The 20,861-nt window shown below is 40.8% G+C and overlaps 1 protein-coding gene across 5 annotated transcripts in view; it reads left to right on the top strand.

Moving 5' to 3' along the window:
* The window catches only part of LOC121006084, a 28,922-nt gene extending 16,474 nt beyond the window's left edge, over positions 1 to 12,448 (top strand). For all 5 annotated transcript variants that reach the window (XM_040438992.1, XM_040438990.1, XM_040438991.1 and 2 more), the window contains exons 11-15: positions 3,782 to 3,828; positions 4,800 to 4,862; positions 4,987 to 5,079; positions 5,254 to 5,350; positions 12,188 to 12,448. In XM_040438992.1, the coding sequence (XP_040294926.1) occupies positions 3,782 to 3,828; positions 4,800 to 4,862; positions 4,987 to 5,079; positions 5,254 to 5,350; positions 12,188 to 12,195 (308 nt within the window). In that variant the 3' untranslated portion in view covers positions 12,196 to 12,448. The remainder of the gene's footprint in view (positions 1 to 3,781; positions 3,829 to 4,799; positions 4,863 to 4,986; positions 5,080 to 5,253; positions 5,351 to 12,187) is intronic.
* Positions 12,449 to 20,861: the final 8,413 nt, after the last annotated feature.

The raw sequence follows: 20,861 nt of genomic DNA on the forward strand, positions 1-20,861 counted from the left end.
AAAACGCTCAGGTCTGAACCGGCTGTTACCTGAGCCGGTCTGAAATGAAATGTGGTCTCCAGGCACAGGCAGTTCCGAGAACGGCCCCCGGAGGCTGTTCTCGGAACTTCCTGCTCCCGGAGACCGCGTTTCATTTCAGACCGGCTCGCGCACAGGCACAGGTAAGGATCACTGCCTGTCACCACAAAATCCAGTGCAATCTGAAAACACCATGTTATAGAGCAGGAGGAGCAGAGCAGATTGAGATATTTTTATGGGAAAAGATTCAGTAAAACCTGTAATTTTATACATTTACACTTCAGTGAGCAGCTATCGGTACAGGGAGGAGGGGTTATCAGTGATAGCAAGCGTGTGTATACGGATATATAGAGAGAGGATTTGGCTTTGTTTCTCATGATAGCTCTACTTGGAATAGAAAGGAACTGTACAAAAAAGATGGTTTGCATCTTTCTCTCAAAGGAACAAATGTACTTAGTGAAAAACTCCAAGAATTTGCGAAAGAGTATTTAAACTAGGAAGGGGGGGCAAAAGAGTGAAAATAAAAGAGTCCAATTGCCCCCCGAAACAATGCCAGAACAGGTCAGAAGCACAGAGGTTAAGAAATGATAAGCTCAGAGTCCTGTCTACAAATGCTCGCAGTTTAGGTAAAAAAATCAATGAACTTGGGTCAATAATGGCATCTGAGAATGTAGATTTAGTGGCTGTTACGGAGACATGGTTTAATGAAAGAAATGACTGGGACATAACCATACCAGGGTACTCTTTATACAGAAGAGACAGAGAAGGCAAGAAAGGAGGAGGAGTGGCCCTGTATGTGAAAGATAGCATTAAATCTAACCTAATACAAGTTGGTGAGGCCAACATAGAGTCAGTTTGGGTTACGTTGCAGTTTGCTAACCATGCAGTAACTCGTGTAGGTGTGATATATAGACCACCTGGTCAAGTTAAAGAACTAGATGATCTACTAGTTGAAGAAATAGCTAAAATGACAATGAAAGGAGAAGTTATCATTATGGGAGATTTCAATCTTCCAGATATAAACTGGAAAACCAAAATAGCAAGTTCTACCAGGAGTACAGATATTCTAAATTCCCTACTGGGGTTATCTCTACAACAAGTGGTTGAGGAGCCAACCCGGAGGGAGGCCATTTTGGATTTGGTATTCACAAATGGGGATTCGGTATATGATGTCATTGTAGGCGAAACCTTGGGATCTAGTGATCACCAGTCAGTGTGGTTTAATATAAGAACTGTGAAAGAGTCCCACCACACAAAAACAAAAGTTTTAGATTTTAGAAAAACAGACTTTTCAAAAATGAAATTAGTCATAAATGAGTCCTTATCAGACTGGAACGGATTACATGGAGTCCAGGAGAAATGGGACTACTTAAAAGGTGCATTATTGAAAGCAACAGAAAATTGCATTAGACTTGTCAGTAAAAGCAAAAAAAGGAGGAGACCACTGTGGTACTCAGCAGAAGTGGCCCAAATCATTAAAAATAAAAAGCTAGCATTTTGTAATTATAAAAAAAAACAGAGCAATGAAGATAAGGAAATCTACAAGATTAGGCAGAGAGAGGCCAAGCAAGTTATAAGAACTTCTAAAGCGCAGGCAGAAGAAAAACTAGCTCAGTCTATGAAAAAAGGGGATAAGACATTCTTCAGATATATAAATGAAAAAAGGAAATTAAAACAAGGAATAACTAAATTTAAAACAAAGGACGGAAGGTATGTAGAAGAGAATAAAGGGCTAGCCGACTGCCTTAATGAATACTTCTGTTCAGTTTTTACAAAAGAAAAAGGAGAAGGACCTCCACTAGAAAGAATGACTAATAAATCGTTTGATGCATGTATCTTTACAGAGGAAGATGTTCTAAGTTTGCTGTCTAAGGTGAAGACAAATAAGTCACAGGGGCCTGATGAGATACACCCAAAATTATTAAAAGAGCTTAGTGGTGAGCTGGCAAAACCGTTAACAGATTTATTTAACCAATCATTAGTAACAGGAGTCGTCCCGGAAGATTGGAAATTGGCAAATGTCGTGCCCATTCACAAGAAAGGTAGTAGGGAGGAATCGAGCAACTATAGACCAGTGAGTCTGACATCAATAGTAGGCAAATTAATGGAAACCCTATTAAAGGATAGGATTGTGGAACATCTAAAATCCCATGGATTGCAAGATGAAAAACAACATGGGTTTACTTCAGGGAGATCATGTCAAACAAATCTTATAGATTTTTTTGACTGGGTGAATAAAATAATAGACGGTGGAGGTGCAGTAGACATCGCATATCTAGATTTTAGTAAGGCTTTTGACACTGTCCGACATAGAAGACTTATCAATAAACTGCAGTCATTGAGCATGGACTCCCATATTGTTGAGTGGATTAGGCAGTGGCTGAGTGACAGACAACAGAGGGTTGTAGTCAATGGAGAACATTCAAAACAAGGTCATGTTACCAGTGGGGTTCCACAGGGATCTGTACTGGGACCGATTTTGTTTAATATCTTCATAAGTGATATTGCAAAAGGCCTCGATGGTAAGGTTGTCTTTTTGCTGATGACACAAAGATATGTAACAGGGCTGATGTTCCTGGAGGGAAACGCCAAATGGAAAAGGATTTAGGAAAACTAGAAGAATGGTCAGAACTCTGGAAACTAAAATTTAATGTGGATAAGTGCAAGATAATGCACCTGGGGCGTAAAAACCCAAGGGCAGAATATAGAATATTTGACACAGTCCTGACCTCAGTATCTGAGGAAAGGGATTTAGGAGTAATTATTTCAGAAGACTTAAAGGTGGGAAGACAATGTAATAGAGCAGCACGAAATGCCAGCAGAATGCTTGGATGTATAGGGAGAGGTATAAGCAGTAGAAAGAGTGAAGTGCTTATGCCGCTGTACAGAACACTGGTGAGACCTCACTTGGAGTATTGTGCGCAGTACTGGAGGCCATATCGCCAGAAAGATATAGATACTCTAGAGAGAGTTCAGAGAAGAGCTACTAAACTAGTACATGGATTGCAGGATAAAACTTACCAGGAAAGGTTAAAGGACCTTAATATGTATAGCTTGGAAGAAAGAAGAGACAGAGGGGATATGATAGAAACTTAAATACATAAAGGGAATCAACTCGGTAAAGGAGGAGAGCATATTTAAAAGAAGAAAAACTACCACAAGAGGACACAGTTTTAAATTAGAGGGGCAAAGATTTAAAAGTAATATAAGGAAGTATTACTTTACTGAGAGAGTAGTGGATGCATGGAATAGCCTTCCTGCAGAAGTGGTAGCTGCAAATACAGTGAAGGGGTTTAAGCATGCATGGGATAGGCATAAGGCTATCCTTCATATAAGATAGGGCCAGGGGCTATCCATAGTACTCAGTATATTGGGCAGACTAGATGGGCCAAATGGTTCTTATCTGCCGACACATTCTATGTTTCTATATGGCTGCCAGTCTCTGGTAACTCCCGCATCCTAGCTGAAAAGATAGAAATGTATTAATTACAGGTTTTACCGAATCTTTTAACATAAGAATATATATATCATGCTGCCTGTAGACTGCACTGCACTTTGTGGTGATGGGTCCCCTTTAACCCCCAGAATAACCAATTGTCTATGTGGAAATGATTATCTTTCTGTGGTAATAAATTCTTAGTATTAGAAAACTGTAGATACTCAAGTGGCCTCTGATTTCTGCAGCTTTCCTGTGAGGGTCCTTCAGAGAGGAATGGTCTGTAGTTTATTTAACTCATGAATTTCTTTCCTTTTGAACCCTCAGGTCATCGCGCCAGTCAAGGCTTCATGAAAACAGCACCTTGCAGAAATGTCAGTACTTCTTCAGATTACTTGAAATACAGTCCTAAATTGTGTAGATTAGGATTGATGGCCTTTTTGCTGTCCAGCTTCTTTACACATTTGAAGGAACTTATTAGTGCTGTACGCCAGTCTTCTGGCATACAGTAGCTGCAATCTTTTGCACAAGTGTCATTTTGTGACTTTTTACACTATTTTTGCAGTTCACAGCACTTTCAAACAGTGGCCGGGGCTTAGTAGAAGGAGATGGGGCCTTTCTGACCCAACACTTTTTTTTTATCATAATATGACATAAGTTATAGCCGAGATCTACCTCAGCCCATTGCAGGCATGGATCTCCGTTTGTGGCGCAAGGACAGTCCAAAATGCGACAACTTTATTAAGAGGCCTGCTCCTCAATAAATTTGGCACATCTTTCTTTTACAGACCTTTGACTTTGGCACTTCATACAAACAGTCTATCTGTAAATCTGCCCCATTGTTTAAACAATTTGTGCTATGAAAATGCGAATAAGATAAAAGAAAATGATGGAAATTCTTACAAAATGGAAGTGAGGGCTCAAATACAATTCATGCATATATCATTGTGGTAGGATGGGGATCACTGCTTTGGAGTCTGTAAGAAGACCATCTCACCAGAACTTATCATTCATGTGTCACGTCACCTTTCTTGTACTCTGTGGCAAATAGATGTTAACATGCCTAAGGGCTGTATTACACCAAAAGATTATCTGACTGATTTCTGACCAATCATTGGTGAGATGGCTCACCAATGACAGATATTTTGTTATACACACCAACTATTGGTCTGATTGGACAGATATTGGTCAGATAATTTGTTGTTGTAATAAACCCCTTTGAGGACACATATTGGTCAGAACTAGGCTTTGTGGTAAAATTTATTAGAATATGAATCAATTAAAAAAAGTAATTCTCGGTTACTGTCACCAAACTGTTCTCTAATCCTCAGTCTGATTTTTCTAGCCAACACCCTATGGACAACAGAATACAATTCAGGGAGATACCGATTATTCTGACTCTGAAGAGGCAAGTGTTCTTTGTTTACCTCTTACAATTCTGTACAATTCTGTTTTGCTCAGATGTAAGGTTGTTATTGGTTACAGTATTTTTTTTTTTACTTTTTTTTTTTTTTTTGTATAATGTTAATCAGACGGTGTCTGACAGTGAAGACTATGAAGACGACGAAAGCCAGTCAGATACTGAAACAGAAGATGAAGTTCCCTTATCAAAAATAAATGACCCGGTAATATAGTATGTCTTTATCTAGAAATTAAAAGGAGAACTAAAATGGTAGCATAATATTAAACCCTGTAAGATCCACCATTCGTGGCCTCATGTAAGCCCACCTACATGGCTGCATGCTTATTTAAACAAAATAAATGAATAAAACCTGTATTTATTTTTTATTTTTATCTAGGACCTGCAAGTTCTCTTGAATAGGTTACGGAAAATGGTTAAGGAGTCTGAAGATTACAACCCACTGTGCTTCCAGAATGATCCAGAATGGGGGCCAGGTGAGATCATCTGCTGATCACCATGGATTATTTCAAATGTAGATGTAATAATTGCACCCCCTCTGGCTAACACTTTTAACCACCTAAGGCCCCTTTTACACAAGCGAGTTTTCTGCGCAGGTGCAATGCGTGATGAGTCATGACCTATTCATTTCAATGGGTCTGTGTACATGTTTTTTTCACACATCAGTTTCGCGTTGGGTGAAAAACGCAGCATGTTCTATATTCAGCGTTTTTCACGCAGCCCTGGCCCCATAGAAGTGAGTGGGGCTTCAATGAAAAACGCATTGCATCCGGAAGCAAGTGCGGATACAATGCGTTTTTCACTGGTGGTTGCTAAGAGATATTGTTTGTAAACTTTCAGTTTTTTATCACGCGCGTGAAAAACGCATCAAAACGCATTGCACCTGTGCAGAAAAAACTGAACGCAATTGCAGACAAAACTGACTGAACTTGCTTGCAAAATGGTGCGAGTTTCACTGAAGGCATCCGGACCTAATCCGTCACGCTCGTGTGAAAGGGGCTTTTCCTCGAGCCCAGCTCAGGCAGTGGGAAAAGTAGCTAACTGTTCTGCCCGAGCTGGACTCGTGGAGGGGGAGGGCTGCTTTAGATGCTGCTATCTCCTGTCCTGAATGGTAGCAGCTAGAAACATGCAACTGGTCTTGCTTGAAAGCGGACCTTCCAAGCCAAAATGCATTATCCCAAGCAACAGAGGAGAAATCACTGTTACATATCGAGTGAGGAATAATTGGCGGTAAAATCTGCTTTTACTTTTACAGCATACCGATTTCTATCAGTGATATCTTCCCCTGTACTGAATGTATTGCTGTCATTCTGGTATGTTCTGAAAGCTTGGAATGCCAGCTTTCAAACAATACAAAGCCCAAACCAAAAAGGTACCAAACCAGAGATATGAGCAGTTAAAGCAGCCCCCCCCCCCCTTCAGTCTGGAGGAGAATGAGGGAGCAGCTGCAGGAGGAGAGGAAAAAAACCTGTAAAAAATATATACAAATGTGGTATTATCATCAATGTACTGACCCACATAATAAAATTACGTTATTTTTTACCCCCCCGTGAACACCATAAAAAAATTCCACAAAATGTAAAAATTGCTATTTATCTTTCCCCGTAAAAATAAAATAATAAAAGGTATTTAATACACAATATAACCCAAAATGGTTCCTATAAAACCTACAACTAATCCCGCTAAATAAAAAAAAAATATTAAATTAGAAGAAAAAATGAAAGTTATGACTGCTAGAACACAAAGGGGGAAAATATTATTCGTCCTTAAGGCTAAAATTAATGATGTCACCCAGGGGTTAAAAGTGTCCTCTGAGTTGTACGCCAACAAGATTTACTGCAGACACACATTAACCACCTCCGGACCGCTGTACGCACAGACGCGTCCTGGAGGTGGTTGATTCATTCCTCCTGGACGCGCCGGCGCGTCCTCTCGCGAGACGCGAGATTTCCTGTGAACGCGCGCACACAGGCGCGCGCGCTCACAGGAACGGAAGGTAAGAGAGTTGATCTCCAGCCTGCCAGCGGCGATCGTTCGCTGGCAGGCTGGAGATGTGTTTTTTTTAACCCCTAACAGGTATATTAGACGCTGTTTTGATAACAGCGTCTAATATACCTGCTACCTGGTCCTCTGGTGGTCCCCTTTGTTTGGATCGACCACCAGAGGACACAGGTAGCTCAGTAAAGTCCCACCAAGCACCACTACACTACACTACACCCCCCCCCCCCCGTCACTTATTAACCCCTTATTAGCCCCTGATCACCCCATATAGACTCCCTGATCACCCCCCTGTCATTGATCACCCCCCTGTCATTGATTACCCCCCTGTCATTGATCAACCCCCTGTAAAGCTCCATTCAGATGTCCGCATGATTTTTACGGATCCACTGATAGATGGATCGGATCCGCAAAACGCATCCGGACGTCTGAATGAAGCCTTACAGGGGCATGATCAATGACTGTGGTTATCACCCCATATAGACTCCCTGATCACCCCCCTGTCATTGATTACCCCCCTGTAAAGCTCCATTCAGACGTCCGCATGATTTTTACGGATCCACTGATAGATGGATCGGATCCGCAAAACGCATCCGGACGTCTGAATGAAGCCTTACAGGGGCATGATCAATGACTGTGGTGATCACCCCATATAGACTCCCTGATCACCCCCCTGTAAAGCTCCATTCAGATGTCCGCATGATTTTTACGGATCCACTGATAGATGGATCGGATCCGCAAAACGCATCCGGACGTCTGAATGAAGCCTTACAGGGGCATGATCAATGACTGTGGTGATCACCCCATATAGACTCCCTGATCACCCCCCTGTCATTGATTACCCCCCTGTAAAGCTCCATTCAGACGTCCGCATGATTTTTACGGATCCACTGATAGATGGATCGGATCCGCAAAACGCATCCGGACGTCTGAATGAAGCCTTACACGGGCGTGATCATCACCCCATATAGACTCCCTGATCACCCCCCTGTCATTGATCACCCCCCCTGTCATTGATCACCCCCCTGTCATTGATCACCCCCCTGTCATTGATCACCCCCCTGTCATTGATCAACCCCCCTGTCATTGATCACCCCCCTGTCAGGCTCCATTCAGACATTTTTTTGGCCCAAGTTAGCGGAATTATTTTTTTTTTTTCTTACAAAGTCTCATATTCCACTAACTTGTGACAAAAAATTAAATCTCACATGAACTCACCATACCCCTCACGGAATCCAAATGCGTAAAATTTTTTAGACATTTATATTCCAGACTTCTTCTCACGCTTTAGGGCCCCTAGAATGCCAGGGCAGTATAAATACCCCACATGTGACCCCATTTCGGAAAGAAGACACCCCCAGGTATTCCGTGAGGGGCATATTGAGTCCATGAAAGATTGAAATTTTTGTCCCAAGTTAGCGGAACGGGAGACTTTGTGAGAAAAAAATAAAAAATATCAATTTCCGCTAACTTGTGCCAAAAAAAAAAAATTTCTATGAACTCGCCATGCCCCTCATTGAATACCTTGGGGTGTCTTCTTTCCAAAATGGGGTCACATGTGGGGTATTTATACTGCCCTGGCATTCTAGGGGCCCCAAAGCGTGAGAAGAAGTCTGGTATCCAAATGTCTAAAAATGCCCTCCTAAAAGGAATTTGGGCCCCTTTGCGCATCTAGGCTGCAAAAAAGTGTCACACATCTGGTATCGCCGTACTCAGGAGAAGTTGGGGAATGTGTTTTGGGGTGTCATTTTACATATACCCATGCTGGGTGAGATAAATATCTTGGTCAAATGCCAACTTTGTATAAAAAAATGGGAAAAGTTGTCTTTTGCCAAGATATTTCTCTCACCCAGCATGGGTATATGTAAAAAGACACCCCAAAACACATTCCCCAACTTCTCCTGAGTACGGAGATACCACATGTGTGGCACTTTTTTGCAGCCTAGGTGGGCAAAGGGGCCCATATTCCAAAGAGCACCTTTTGGATTTCACTGGTCATTTACCTACTTACCACACATTAGGGCCCCTGGAAAATGCCAGGGCAGTATAACTACCCCACAAGTGACCCCATTTTGGAAAGAAGACACCCCAAGGTATTCCGTGAGGGGCATGGCGAGTTCCTAGAATTTTTTATTTTTTGTCACAAGTTAGTGGAAAATGATGATTTATTTTTATATTTTTTTTTTTTTCATACAAAGTCTCATATTCCACTAACTTGTGACAAAAAATAAAAACTTCCATGAACTCACTATGCCCATCAGCGAATACCTTGGGGTCTCTTCTTTCCAAAATGGGGTCACTTGTGGGGTAGTTATACTGCCCTGGCATTCTAGGGGCCCAAATGTGTGGTAAGGAGTTTGAAATCAAATTCTGTAAAAAATGACGAGTGAAATCCGAAAGGTGCTCTTTGGAATATGGGCCCCTTTGCCCACCTAGGCTGCAAAAAAGTGTCACACATCTGGTATCTCCGTATTCAGGAGAAGTTGGGGAATGTGTTTTGGGGTGTCTTTTTACATATACCCATGCTGGGTGAGAGAAATATCTTGGCAAAAGACAACTTTTCGCATTTTTTTATACAAAGTTGGCATTTGACCAAGATATTTATCTCACCCAGCATGGGTATATGTAAAATGACACCCCAAAACACATTCCCCAACTTCTACTGAATACGGAGATACCAGATGTGTGACACTTTTTTGCAGCCTAGGTGGGCAAAGGGGCCCACATTCCAAAGAGCACCTTTCGGATTTCACTGGTCAGTTTTTACAGAATTTGATTTCAAACTCCTTACCACACATTTGGGCCCCTAGAATGCCAGGGCAGTATAACTACCCCACAAGTGACCCCATTTTGGAAAGAAGAGACCCCAAGGTATTTCGTGATGGGCATAGTGAGTTCATGGAAGTTTTTATTTTTTGTCACAAGTTAGTGGAATATGAGACTTTGTAAGAAAAAAAAAAAAAAAAAAAAAATCATCATTTTCCGCTAACTTGTGACAAAAAATAAAAAGTTCTATGAACTCACTATGCCCATCAGCGAATACCTTAGGGTGTGTCTTAGGGTGTGTACTTTCCGAAATGGGGTCATTTGTGGGGTGTTTGTACTGTCTGGGCATTGTAGAACCTCAGGAAACATGACAGGTGCTCAGAAAGTCAGAGCTGCTTCAAAAAGCGGAAATTCACATTTTTGTACCATAGTTTGTAAACGCTATAACTTTTACCCAAACCATTTTTTTTTTACCCAAACATTTTTTTTTTATCAAAGACATGTAGAACAATAAATTTAGAGCAAAATTTATATATGGATGTCATTTTTTTTGCAAAATTTTACAACTGAAAGTGAAAAATGTCATTTTTTTGCAAAAAAATCGTTAAATTTCGATTAATAACAAAAAAAGTAAAAATGTCAGCAGCAATTAAATACCACCAAATGAAAGCTCTATTAGTGAGAAGAAAAGGAGGTAAAATTCATTTGGGTGGTAAGTTGCATGACCGAGCAATAAATGGTGAAAGTAGTGTAGGTCAGAAGTGTAAAAAGTGGCCTGGTCTTTCAGGGTGTTTAAGCACTGGGGGCTGAGGTGGTTAAAAATCTACAATAAAAAGAGTGACATTTTTGGGAGGGTTTTTCCAATTTTAACGTGACTGTTAGGAGGTTAAAGGGGTTTTCCATGACTTTAATACTGATGACCTATCCTCTGGATAGGTGACCAGTATCTGATCGGTGGGGGTCCGACACCCGAAACCCCTGCCGATCAGCTGTTTGAGAAGGTACCAGTTCTCCCTGTAGGGCCTCGGCCTTCTCTCAGCTTAGGCACCTGATGTGACGACATGTTTATCGGTCACGTGGTCTAGGTGCAGCTCATCCCCATAGAAGTCAATTGGGCTGAGCTCGATACCAAGCACAGAAGCTATACAATGTACGGCGATGTGCTTGGTAAGCACGGAGAGGCCGCAGCACTGACAGGAGCGCCAGTGCCTTCTCGAACTGCTGATCGGCAGGGGTCCTGGGTTTTGGACCCCCACCGATCAGATACAGATGACCTATCCTCAGTTGTAAAGTGTTGGAAAACCCTTTTAATTCTATGGGATTAAAAAAATCCCAGAACACATCTTGGATGAATCTTTCTCTTTATTAATGCATATAGCACATACAACAGGATGCGTGTTGGCACATCTAAAGCTGTATGCTGAAACGTGCTGTGTGTGGTAAATGCATTAATAAAACAGAAAAAATCATCCAAGATATGAGAGCTGGGATTTTTGCATCTAACTGATTTTGTACTTTGACCCCTCCATGAGAACCACGTTGAGTGCTGACCCTTCTAGGAAATAATACAATTTGAGGGGTATTCTCAGTCCCCTTTGCATCAGTTGCAAATAAGGCATGTCATTTTGGTGTGCTTTTCATAAGGGCCATCTTCTCCTGGTTTCATTCTACCCACTCTGTCCTTGTTCACTGCTCTTTGTCAGGGGTTATGGCCACCACTGTGTGCTTGCAGCGGTGGCTGCGCTTGTGCATTGTGCTCTGATTTCCGGACTCTGAGATTGCTGGAGAGCACGTGCAAAGCAGCACATTGCCACTTAAAGGGGTTAGCCCAACTCACACATTGGCATATCGCTAGGTATGCCGCCAATGTCTGATAGGTGCTGTCTCCCAACTGGGACCTGCACCGATCTCTAGAACAGACACAAAGTGAAGGCCAGCAGATGGTGCATGCGCAGCCGCCCTCTATTCATTTTGATGGGACTGCCGAAAATATTCGAGCACTGGCTCGGCTATTTCTGTCAGCCCGATAGAAGTGAATAGAGTGGCGGCCGCAGTGCACTTCCCATTTATTTCTATGGGACTTCCAAAAATAGCCAACAGTTGCATATGCGAGGTCCAGAGTTCCTCTCTCCTTCACTTTGCGGCCTCTGTTCTAGAGGTGGGTGCGGGTTCCAGAGTGGGACCCACACCTATCTGACATTGTGTGAGATGAGCCAACCCTTTTAAGGCTACATTTTGTGGGGGAGTCCTAAGTTTAGTTTCATCAGACCAGGTAGAAGTGCAGTGTTGATTAGTTCATCTGAAATAAAATTGGATCAGTACACTAGGTCCACTTCCAGAGTTCATTTGCATCTTGGCTTTTCTGATCTCCCAGGATGCATCCAAATCTGTCTCTGCCACTAGATAAACAGCGCATGCATAATGTAATACAGCCATGTGCATGAGCTGTAATGTAATACTACACAATGTAGTACAAGGTAGGTAGGAAGAAATGTGTATGCATATATGTATATTAACTTTCCCCCTCTTTTTTTTTTTTTCTCTTTTAGGATTTTGAGGAATGCTGCCTACTGAGACTTTATACATGACATGTTTGACCTAAATAACCGTGTCCACAATCATGCACCACAGTACCTGTAATTAAGCGGCTTTACCCTAACTCTCATGGAAAATGCAATGGATTTTACTGAAAGGATGATTACTTTGCTTATGACTTGTCATAAAAGAAGTGCTCAGCGTTTTTTTTTTTTTGTTTTTTTTTAAAGATTTGTAAAAATAGTATTTTATGATGAAAACAAAAAATTAAAAAACAAAAAAAAATGTTTATGGTTGATTTTTGAGTGTGTATGCTACAGTAATACTATGGGGGAAGGGGTGTGTTTGGCATTTATTAATCAACTTCATTCCACTGGACAGGCTAATAGACAGGAGTGGTGCCATTTCTTTGGGGGGGGGGGGGGGAAGCATTCTTTATCTAGTCCCATACAGCCACTTTAACATGGTCCACCAAGTTCTAGAAATGCAGTGCTAGAGTTTTACCTCAAGCGTCCTATATTCATGTACCAAAGGTTATTGGGAAGTGAAGATTGATTATTGATCTTAGGTATCTTGAACGTTGGATCAGGAAGAAGAGATTCTGGATGGATACAATCACATCTGTTTATATGGGGGTTAATTCTTGCTAAGTCCCCCATATTATTGCTCTGCTGTTAAGGGCTCGTTCACACGACCGTATGCCTTTTTCAGTGTTTTGCAGGCCGTTTTTCCCAAATCCGTTTTTTTGTTTTTTTTCTTGTGTTTCCAGTTCTGTTTTTCCGTATGGCATATACAGTATACAGTAATAACAGAAAATATTGGGCTGGACAGAAAATATTCAATAGATGGTTCCGCAAGAACGAATACGGAAGACATACGGAGTACATTCCGTATGTGTTCTGTTTTTTTTGCAGACCCATTGACTTGAATGGAGCCACGGAACGTAATTTGAGGGCAATAATAGGACATGTTCTATCTTTGAACAGAACAGAAATACGGAAACTGAATTTCTGTATACGGAACCATTCATTTCAATGGTTCAGCAAAAAAAAAAAAAACGTTCGTGTGAACGAGCCCTAAGACTAAGTAAAAACAGATTACTCAGCAGCTAGAGAAGGTAAAGCTGGGGTGTGCATTTTCATCCATAAAAACACTTTCCAATTACTGTACCAGGATTCGGATACAGAGGGAAAATTGGCTAACATTTGGCTAAAAGTTAGTGGAAGAACGATTTCAACATAGATTGGACCCCGTTTTGAATTGGGACCCAGACCTCATATGAACAATGGTTGGACAGGAGGGACCGCTTTTATCTGTCTCAATTTGAGGCAACCCAAGCAGGCATTTAGTGAGGCAAGCCAATGGTTGTTTCATCACAGTCTCACATCCTTTCAGTGAGGAATCCTGAGGGTGTTATCCAGACCAATCCGCAGAAGATTAGAAGATGCTATACGTTTTAAAATGCTATTAGAGCAAATTGTATAATGATTCTAATGGGGGGGGTGGGGACTTTACAGTTTCTGCCTCTGCCTTCTTTAACCCAGGAGCAATTAGACATTTTTAATGGAGATATCTTTATTGATGAGGTTCAAACTGCAATTTAAAACCTACACAACGATAAGGCACCAGGACTGGATTAATAAACAGGGGAACTTTACAAGGCCTTAGTGGAGGAGGTATCCCTAACTTTGGTTCAATGTTTGAACGCTGCTTTAAGAAGAGTTCCTCCAACAGGATGTTAAATTAGCATATATCAAAGTTTTACCGGAACCTGAAAAGGACACGTTAAATTCTGGGTCTTTTCGACCCTGATCTTCAATAAATCAGGATGTCAAATTGCTATACAATATAATGGCAGATTGTCTAGCGACTTATATGCCAGCTTTAGTGAGTAAATCTTAATTAGGATTTATACAGGGGGGGGGGGGAGGGGGCTGTGGTGATGAATTTGAGGAAGATATTAAATGCTGTGGATAAGATCAAGCATCACCCCTAAAAGGGTAAAGTTCTGGTTTTGTTAGCCTTAGGCCCCTTTCAGATGAGAGAGTGTCTCGCCACGGACTCTCAATGAGGCACCCGGCCTGACCTCCCAGGGGTTGCGTTGCGTTATATTGATTTATGATGCTATGTAAACCCTTAGGCTATATGCACACGACAGTGAAAAACGGACATGTGATGTAAATTTTTTTAACGGCCATCACACTATCGTTTATAGAGCATGTTCTATCTTGTCAGTTTTTCACTGACAGACTACACCCATACAATTGAATGGGTCAATTTTTAACACCTGTTTCTAAGAAAGGCATCAGTGAAAAAAAACGTTTTTTTATTTATTTTTTATCTTTTTTTATTACAATTATATCAGAAACATGTAGAAAATCAGAAAAATCCACAAATCAAGAATATAATAACATTTTACCCCAAGTACCCACCCCCCACTCTTTTAGAGAGAGAAAAATAAATAAAAATTATTAAAAAAAATTATACAAACATCTGGCCCTAGTTCAACCATTTTTTCCATATTTAATCAATTTCTTTTTCCGCTCTCTCACTATATCTCTGAGACCCGTTCCAATCTAATCAAATTAGCAACTGCTTGTTGCCACTGTCCCTAGGGGGATCTTCAGTTACCCATTTCCGAAGTATAAGAAGTCTAGCTTGAAATAATACTTTGCCTAAAACCAATCGTATCTCTTTATATAATTTAAGATGTTCTGTTGCCCCTAATATGCAAACTACTGGGTCTTCAGAAACTTGAACACCTAGAAATACTAATACAATCTCTGCGATTTCTTTCCAATACCTAAAAAGTTTAGGGCATCTCCAAAAACAGTGTATAAGATCCGCCTTCTCTCCCCTACATTTTGGGCACTTATCAGAAGTTCTCTTCCTTATTCTCTTTAACGCCCAAGGAGATCGATGTAACCTATGAACTATAAAGAACTGAGAGATCTTATGTGAGGCCCTTTCCAACACCACAGTATAACTTCTAAGAGCATCATTCCATTTTTCTTCCATAAAAGACTGAAGCTCTTCTTCCCATTTTTCTCTAGGAAGTATTGTAATCCGTTTTTCTTTCCTTCCATCAAAATCCCATATCTTTTTGTTGTTATTCCTCTTTTTTCTCCTCCATTAGTAAATTTATCTATTTTATCTGATTGTTCCTTTCTATATTTATCTGAGTTCGCCGCTGTCCTTATAGCATTTTTGAGCTGAAGATATTTATAAATATCCTTTTGGGGGATCCCAAACTCCCTTACCAAGGTGCCAAAATCCTTCAGTTTATCTTCCTCATATACTTGACCTAGATATTTCACCCCCTTTTATCCCAGTCTATATAAGACCTAATCAATTGCAATTCCTTTAAGTTGGTATTTTTCCAAATAGGTATATACTGCAAATAACCTTTAATCTCTATTTTCTTTTTAACTTCCACCCATATATATTCCATTGAGTTCAATATTCTATTTTCTGTGATATTTTTCCTCAGTGTTCCTGACTCCAAAACCTCTAAGTGATTCATTTCCCCTCTCCACCTCATTTTCATTAATTCCTCCCTTCCCACTAAACCATTTAAACTTCTCTTTATCTGACTATAATGTGTTATTAAATAATAAATAAAAAAAATTAGGAACTGCTAATCCACCCTCTCTTACTGGGAGCTGAAGCACTTCTCTCTTTAACCTAGGAATGGCACCTTTCCAAATAAAATCCCCCATTAAACTGTCTAATAACCTGAAAATTTTCTTCGGCAACCTCATTGGGGCATTTTGTAAAACATACAGTATTTTTGGGAGAAAAATAATTTTTATTAAATTCACCCGACCCTGAATTGACAACGGTAATCTTTTCCAAATATGAATTTTAGTTCTAAGTTCTTTTATTAAGGGGAGTACATTTAGCTTTTCATATTCTTCTATATTTCTAGAAATTTGTATACCTAAATATTTAAAACTCTCGTGTTTCTCAAGCACATGCACCCTTGAGCCATTCTGTAGTTGCCCCTTCCCTAATAACATCATATGGGATTTCCCCCAATTAATGTTTAAACCGGAAAAAAAAAAAAAACATCTATCATATCTATTAAACTCATCCCCAGTGTTGTACATAAATAATAAAATATCATCGGCGTACATTGATAATCTTTCATTTCCTTCCCCATATTGAAAACCTTTAAAAGCCATATCATTTCTTATTATACATGCCAAAGGCTCTATTGCAATAGCAAATAGTAATGGGGAGAGAGGGCATCCCTGCCTAGTGCCCCGATAAAGGGCAAAAGGCAGGGACAAGCTCCCATCCACCATCACCCTAGACCTCGGATTGGAGTATATAAGTTGAATCCATCTTATAAATCCCTCCCCTATACCAACCCTTTTCAGAACTGCCCATAGATACTCCCACTCGATACAATCAAATGCCTTTTGGGCATCCAGTGAGAGTATAGCTTTACCATTTTCTGTTTTATTGGCTTCAATATTGAAGTACAGCCTTCTTATATTTGAATATATCGTTCTTCCGGGTATAAAACCTGCCTGATCTTCATGAATTATACCTTTAACCACCTCGCGACCATGTAACGCACGGATGCGTCCGGAAGGTGGTTGATTCATTCCTCCTGGATGCATCCGTGCGTCATCTCACGAGACGCGAGATTTCCTGTGAACGCGCGCACACAGGCGCGCGCGTTCACAGGATCGGAAGGTAAGCGAGTGGATCTCCAGCCTGCCAGCGGCGATCGTTTGCTGGCAGGCTGAAGATGCGATTTTTCTTTTAACCCCTAACAGGTATATTAGACGCTGTTTTGATAACAGCGTCTAATATACCTGCTACCTGGTCCTTTGGTGGTCCCTTTTGTTTGGATCGACCACCAGAGGACACTGGTGCTACTTTACTGAGCTACCTAACACCACTACACTACACCCCCCCCCCTGTCACTTATTAACCCCTTATGAACCCCTGATCACCCCCCTGTAAGGCTGCATTCAGATGTCTGTATGATTTTTACGGATCCACTGATACATGGATCGGATCCGCAAAACACATACGGACATCTGAATGGAGCCTTATAGGGGGGGTGATCAATGACAGGGGGGTGATCACCCCATATAGACTCCCTGATCACCCCCCTGTAAGGCTCCATTCAGACATTTTTTTGGCCCAAGTTAGCGGAAATTTTTTTTTTTTTTCTTACAAAGTCTCATATTCCACTAACTTGTGTCAAAAAATAAAATCTCACATGAACTCACCATACCCTTCACGGAATCCAAATGCGTAAAATTTTTTAGACATTTATATTCCAGACTTCTTCTCACGCTTTAGGGCCCCTAGAATGCCAGGGCAGTATAAATACCCCACATGTGACCCCATTTCGGAAAGTCCATAAAAGATTGAAATTTTTGTCCCAAGTTAGCGGAAAGGGAGACTTTGTGAGAAAAAATAAAAATCAATTTCCGCTAACTTGTGCCAAAAAAAAAAAAAATTCTATGAACTCGCCATGCCCCTCATTGAATACCTTGGGGTGTCTTCTTTCCAAAATGGGGTCACATGTGGGGTATTTATACTGCCCTGGCATTCTAGGGGCCCTAAAGCGTGAGAAGAAGTCTGGGATCCAAATGTCTAAAAATGCCCTCATAAAAGGAATGTGGGCCCCTTTGCGCATCTAGGCTGCAAAAAAGTGTCACACATCTCTCACCCAGCATGGGTATATGTAAAATGACACCCCAAAACACATTGCCCAACTTCTCCTGAGTACGGAGATACCACATGTGTGAAACTTTTTTGCAGCCTAGGTGGGCAAAGGGGCCCACATTCCAAAGAGCACCTTTCGGATTTCACCGGCCATTTTTTACACATTTTGATTTCAAACTACTTACCACACATTTGGACCCCTAGAATGCCAGGGCAGTATAACTACCCCACAAGTGACCCCATTTTGGAAAGAAGACACCCTAAGGTATTCACTGATGGGCATAGTGAGTTCATAGAAGTTTTTATTTTTTGTCACAAGTTAGTGGAATATGAGACTTTGTAAGAAAAAAAAATTATAAAAAAAATCATCATTTTCCACTAACTTGTGACAAAAAATAAAAAGTTCTATGAACTCACTATGCCCATCAGCGAATACCTTAGGGTGTCTACTTTCCGAAATGGGGTCATTTGTGGGGTGTTTGTACTGTCTGGGCATTGTAGAACCTCAGGAAACATGACAGGTGCTCAGAAAGTCAGAGCTGCTTCAAAAAGCGGAAATTCACATTTTTGTACCATAGTTTGTAAACGCTATAACTTTTACCCAAAACATTTTTTTTTTTTACCCAAACATTTTTTTTTTATCAAAGACATGTAGAACAATAAATTTAGAGCAAAATTTATATATGGATGTCGTTTTTTTTTGCAAAATTTTACAACTGAAAGTGAAAAATGTCATTTTTTTGCAAAAAAATCGTTAAATTTCGATTAATAACAAAAAAAATAAAAATGTCAGCAGCAATGAAATACCACCAAATGAAAGCTCTATTAGTGAGAAGAAAAGGAGGTAAAATTCATTTGGGTGGTAAGTTGCATGACCGAGCAATAAACTGTTAAAGTAGTGTAGGTCAGAAGTGTAAAAAGTGGCCTGGTCATTAAGGGTGTTTAAGCTAAGGGGGCTGAGGTGGTTAATCACCTTAGAAAGCCTACCTGCCAAAACCTTTGCCAAAATTTTAACATCCGTATTTAACAGAGATATTGGTCTATATGAACTAGGGTCTAGTTGTTCTTTACCCTTTTTTGTTTGAAATCTCTTTTTATTAGACAAGCAAAGAAAGATCACCATATCGCATGTAGCGCAGTACAGCTTATGTCACAACACAATCAAATCTAGTCATAGATCATCAAAGACAATGCCTAACAATACAGGTTAGGATGTGACAACCACTTATCTAGAGCTAAGAGGCCCTTGAAATGATTGATCTTACAATATAGCTGTCAGTTACATATCAATAGTGGGGAAGGGGGGGGGGGGGTAACAGCCCCAACAGTGTGTCGACCCGGAGTGAAATTTACATCCTGCTCAGGAATATCTATGAAAATCATACTGCTTATATTATCAAAGGCATGGTACAACAGATTTTGACTATATCACTGGAGATGACTACATTGGAGAGTAGAAAGAGAAGAGGTATTACCTAGTTATTAAAAGAGGTAACAATCTACCCACATTCCTAATCAGATTCCCACAGTTGAGAGTTAAGAAGGTTTGCCCTATAATCTAACCATGGTTGCCAGATCTGCAAAAATCTATTTCTGCTATGGTAAGTCCAGCCTATCAGCTCCTCCATCTGGCATATCTGTTGGACCCTACTACGCCACATCTTCAGTGTTGGCGGATCAACTGATCTCCACTTAACTGGGATTAATAACTTTGCGGCCATAAGCAGATGAGTGGCCAAATTATTTTTTCCGGGGTGAAAATCTGAGGTAGGCATCCAGAGTAGCACTAGCTGAACTGAAAGCTTCAGGGTCATTGCACAGATCTTGTTAATGGCGCATTCTACATCTGCCCAGAAGGATTTGATGGCAGGACAAAACCACCAGATGTGAGACATGGATCCCGTGGCAGCAGCACACCTCCAGCAAAGATCTGTGGATAGCAGATGGATTTTAAAAAGATACTCAGGGGTTCTATACCAACGCAACGCTGTCTTGACAGAATTTTCTTGAATTTTTATGCACTTGGAAAAGCCGTGCAAGGATTTTTGAATCCAATTACTGTCAGTGTCATTAAATTCAAGATGAAGTTCTCTTCCCCACTCAGTAACCCAAGGCGGTACATTAGAGTCTCTCGCATTTAGAATCTGTCTATAGATGAGGGTAGTGCATTTATGGGGCAGGTTTGGCAATAAAACATAGTTCTCTAACCATGACGGATCAGGTAGTGGGATGAACTTAGAGGTCATAAATTGTCTACAGGCGTTCTTAAAGTCATTTATTTGAATAAAGTCTTTGCCAAGGGCAGGTACACCCGAGAGGGCAGTATAGAAATCGGATGTGGGCTGCAACCCTTTCATATCTCCTAATCTGTGATGTGACATTGATAACCAAATGTCCGATGGAGATTTAATTTGTGGAAACATTAGTGTGGGAATAACTGAGATAGGAGCTAAAGGAGAGATCTTGTCCTGAGTAGATGTTAACACCAAGGACTTATGGCAAATATGAAGCATTCCTTTGGTAAGTTCGTTTTCTATTTTGGTCCCTTCTCCTGCCCTCTCGGGTGTCCACAGCCTATGGAATAGCTCCCTACCCAACAAGGCCAATTCTAAGTCTATATGCATGCAGTGTGTCTCTTGTCTGGCGAGTTTAAGCCACCTTTCCAGACTAATAGCTTGTATGTAGGTCGATAGGTCAGGAAGGGAGATACCCCCATATTTCTTTCTTCGAGAAAGGAGGCGAAAGGACATTCTGGGACGCTTCTTATCCCATAAGTAACTGCTCATGATAGATTGTAGTTTATTGATGAAACTAATAGGTACCAAGATGGGCAAGGCTCTTAAGGTGTATATTATCAATGGCAGGATGTAGGTGGTAAGGACATTTTTCCTGCCTAGCCAGGTTAGGAAAGGAGAACTGCTCCTAGAGAGAATTGAGGTGACTTTAGAGAGTAGCGGGGGGAAATTAAGACTAAACAGCAACTTGGGGTTCATCGGG

The sequence above is a fragment of the Bufo bufo genome, chromosome 6 (genome assembly GCF_905171765.1).
Source record: "Bufo bufo chromosome 6, aBufBuf1.1, whole genome shotgun sequence".
Taxonomy (NCBI): domain Eukaryota; kingdom Metazoa; phylum Chordata; class Amphibia; order Anura; family Bufonidae; genus Bufo; species Bufo bufo.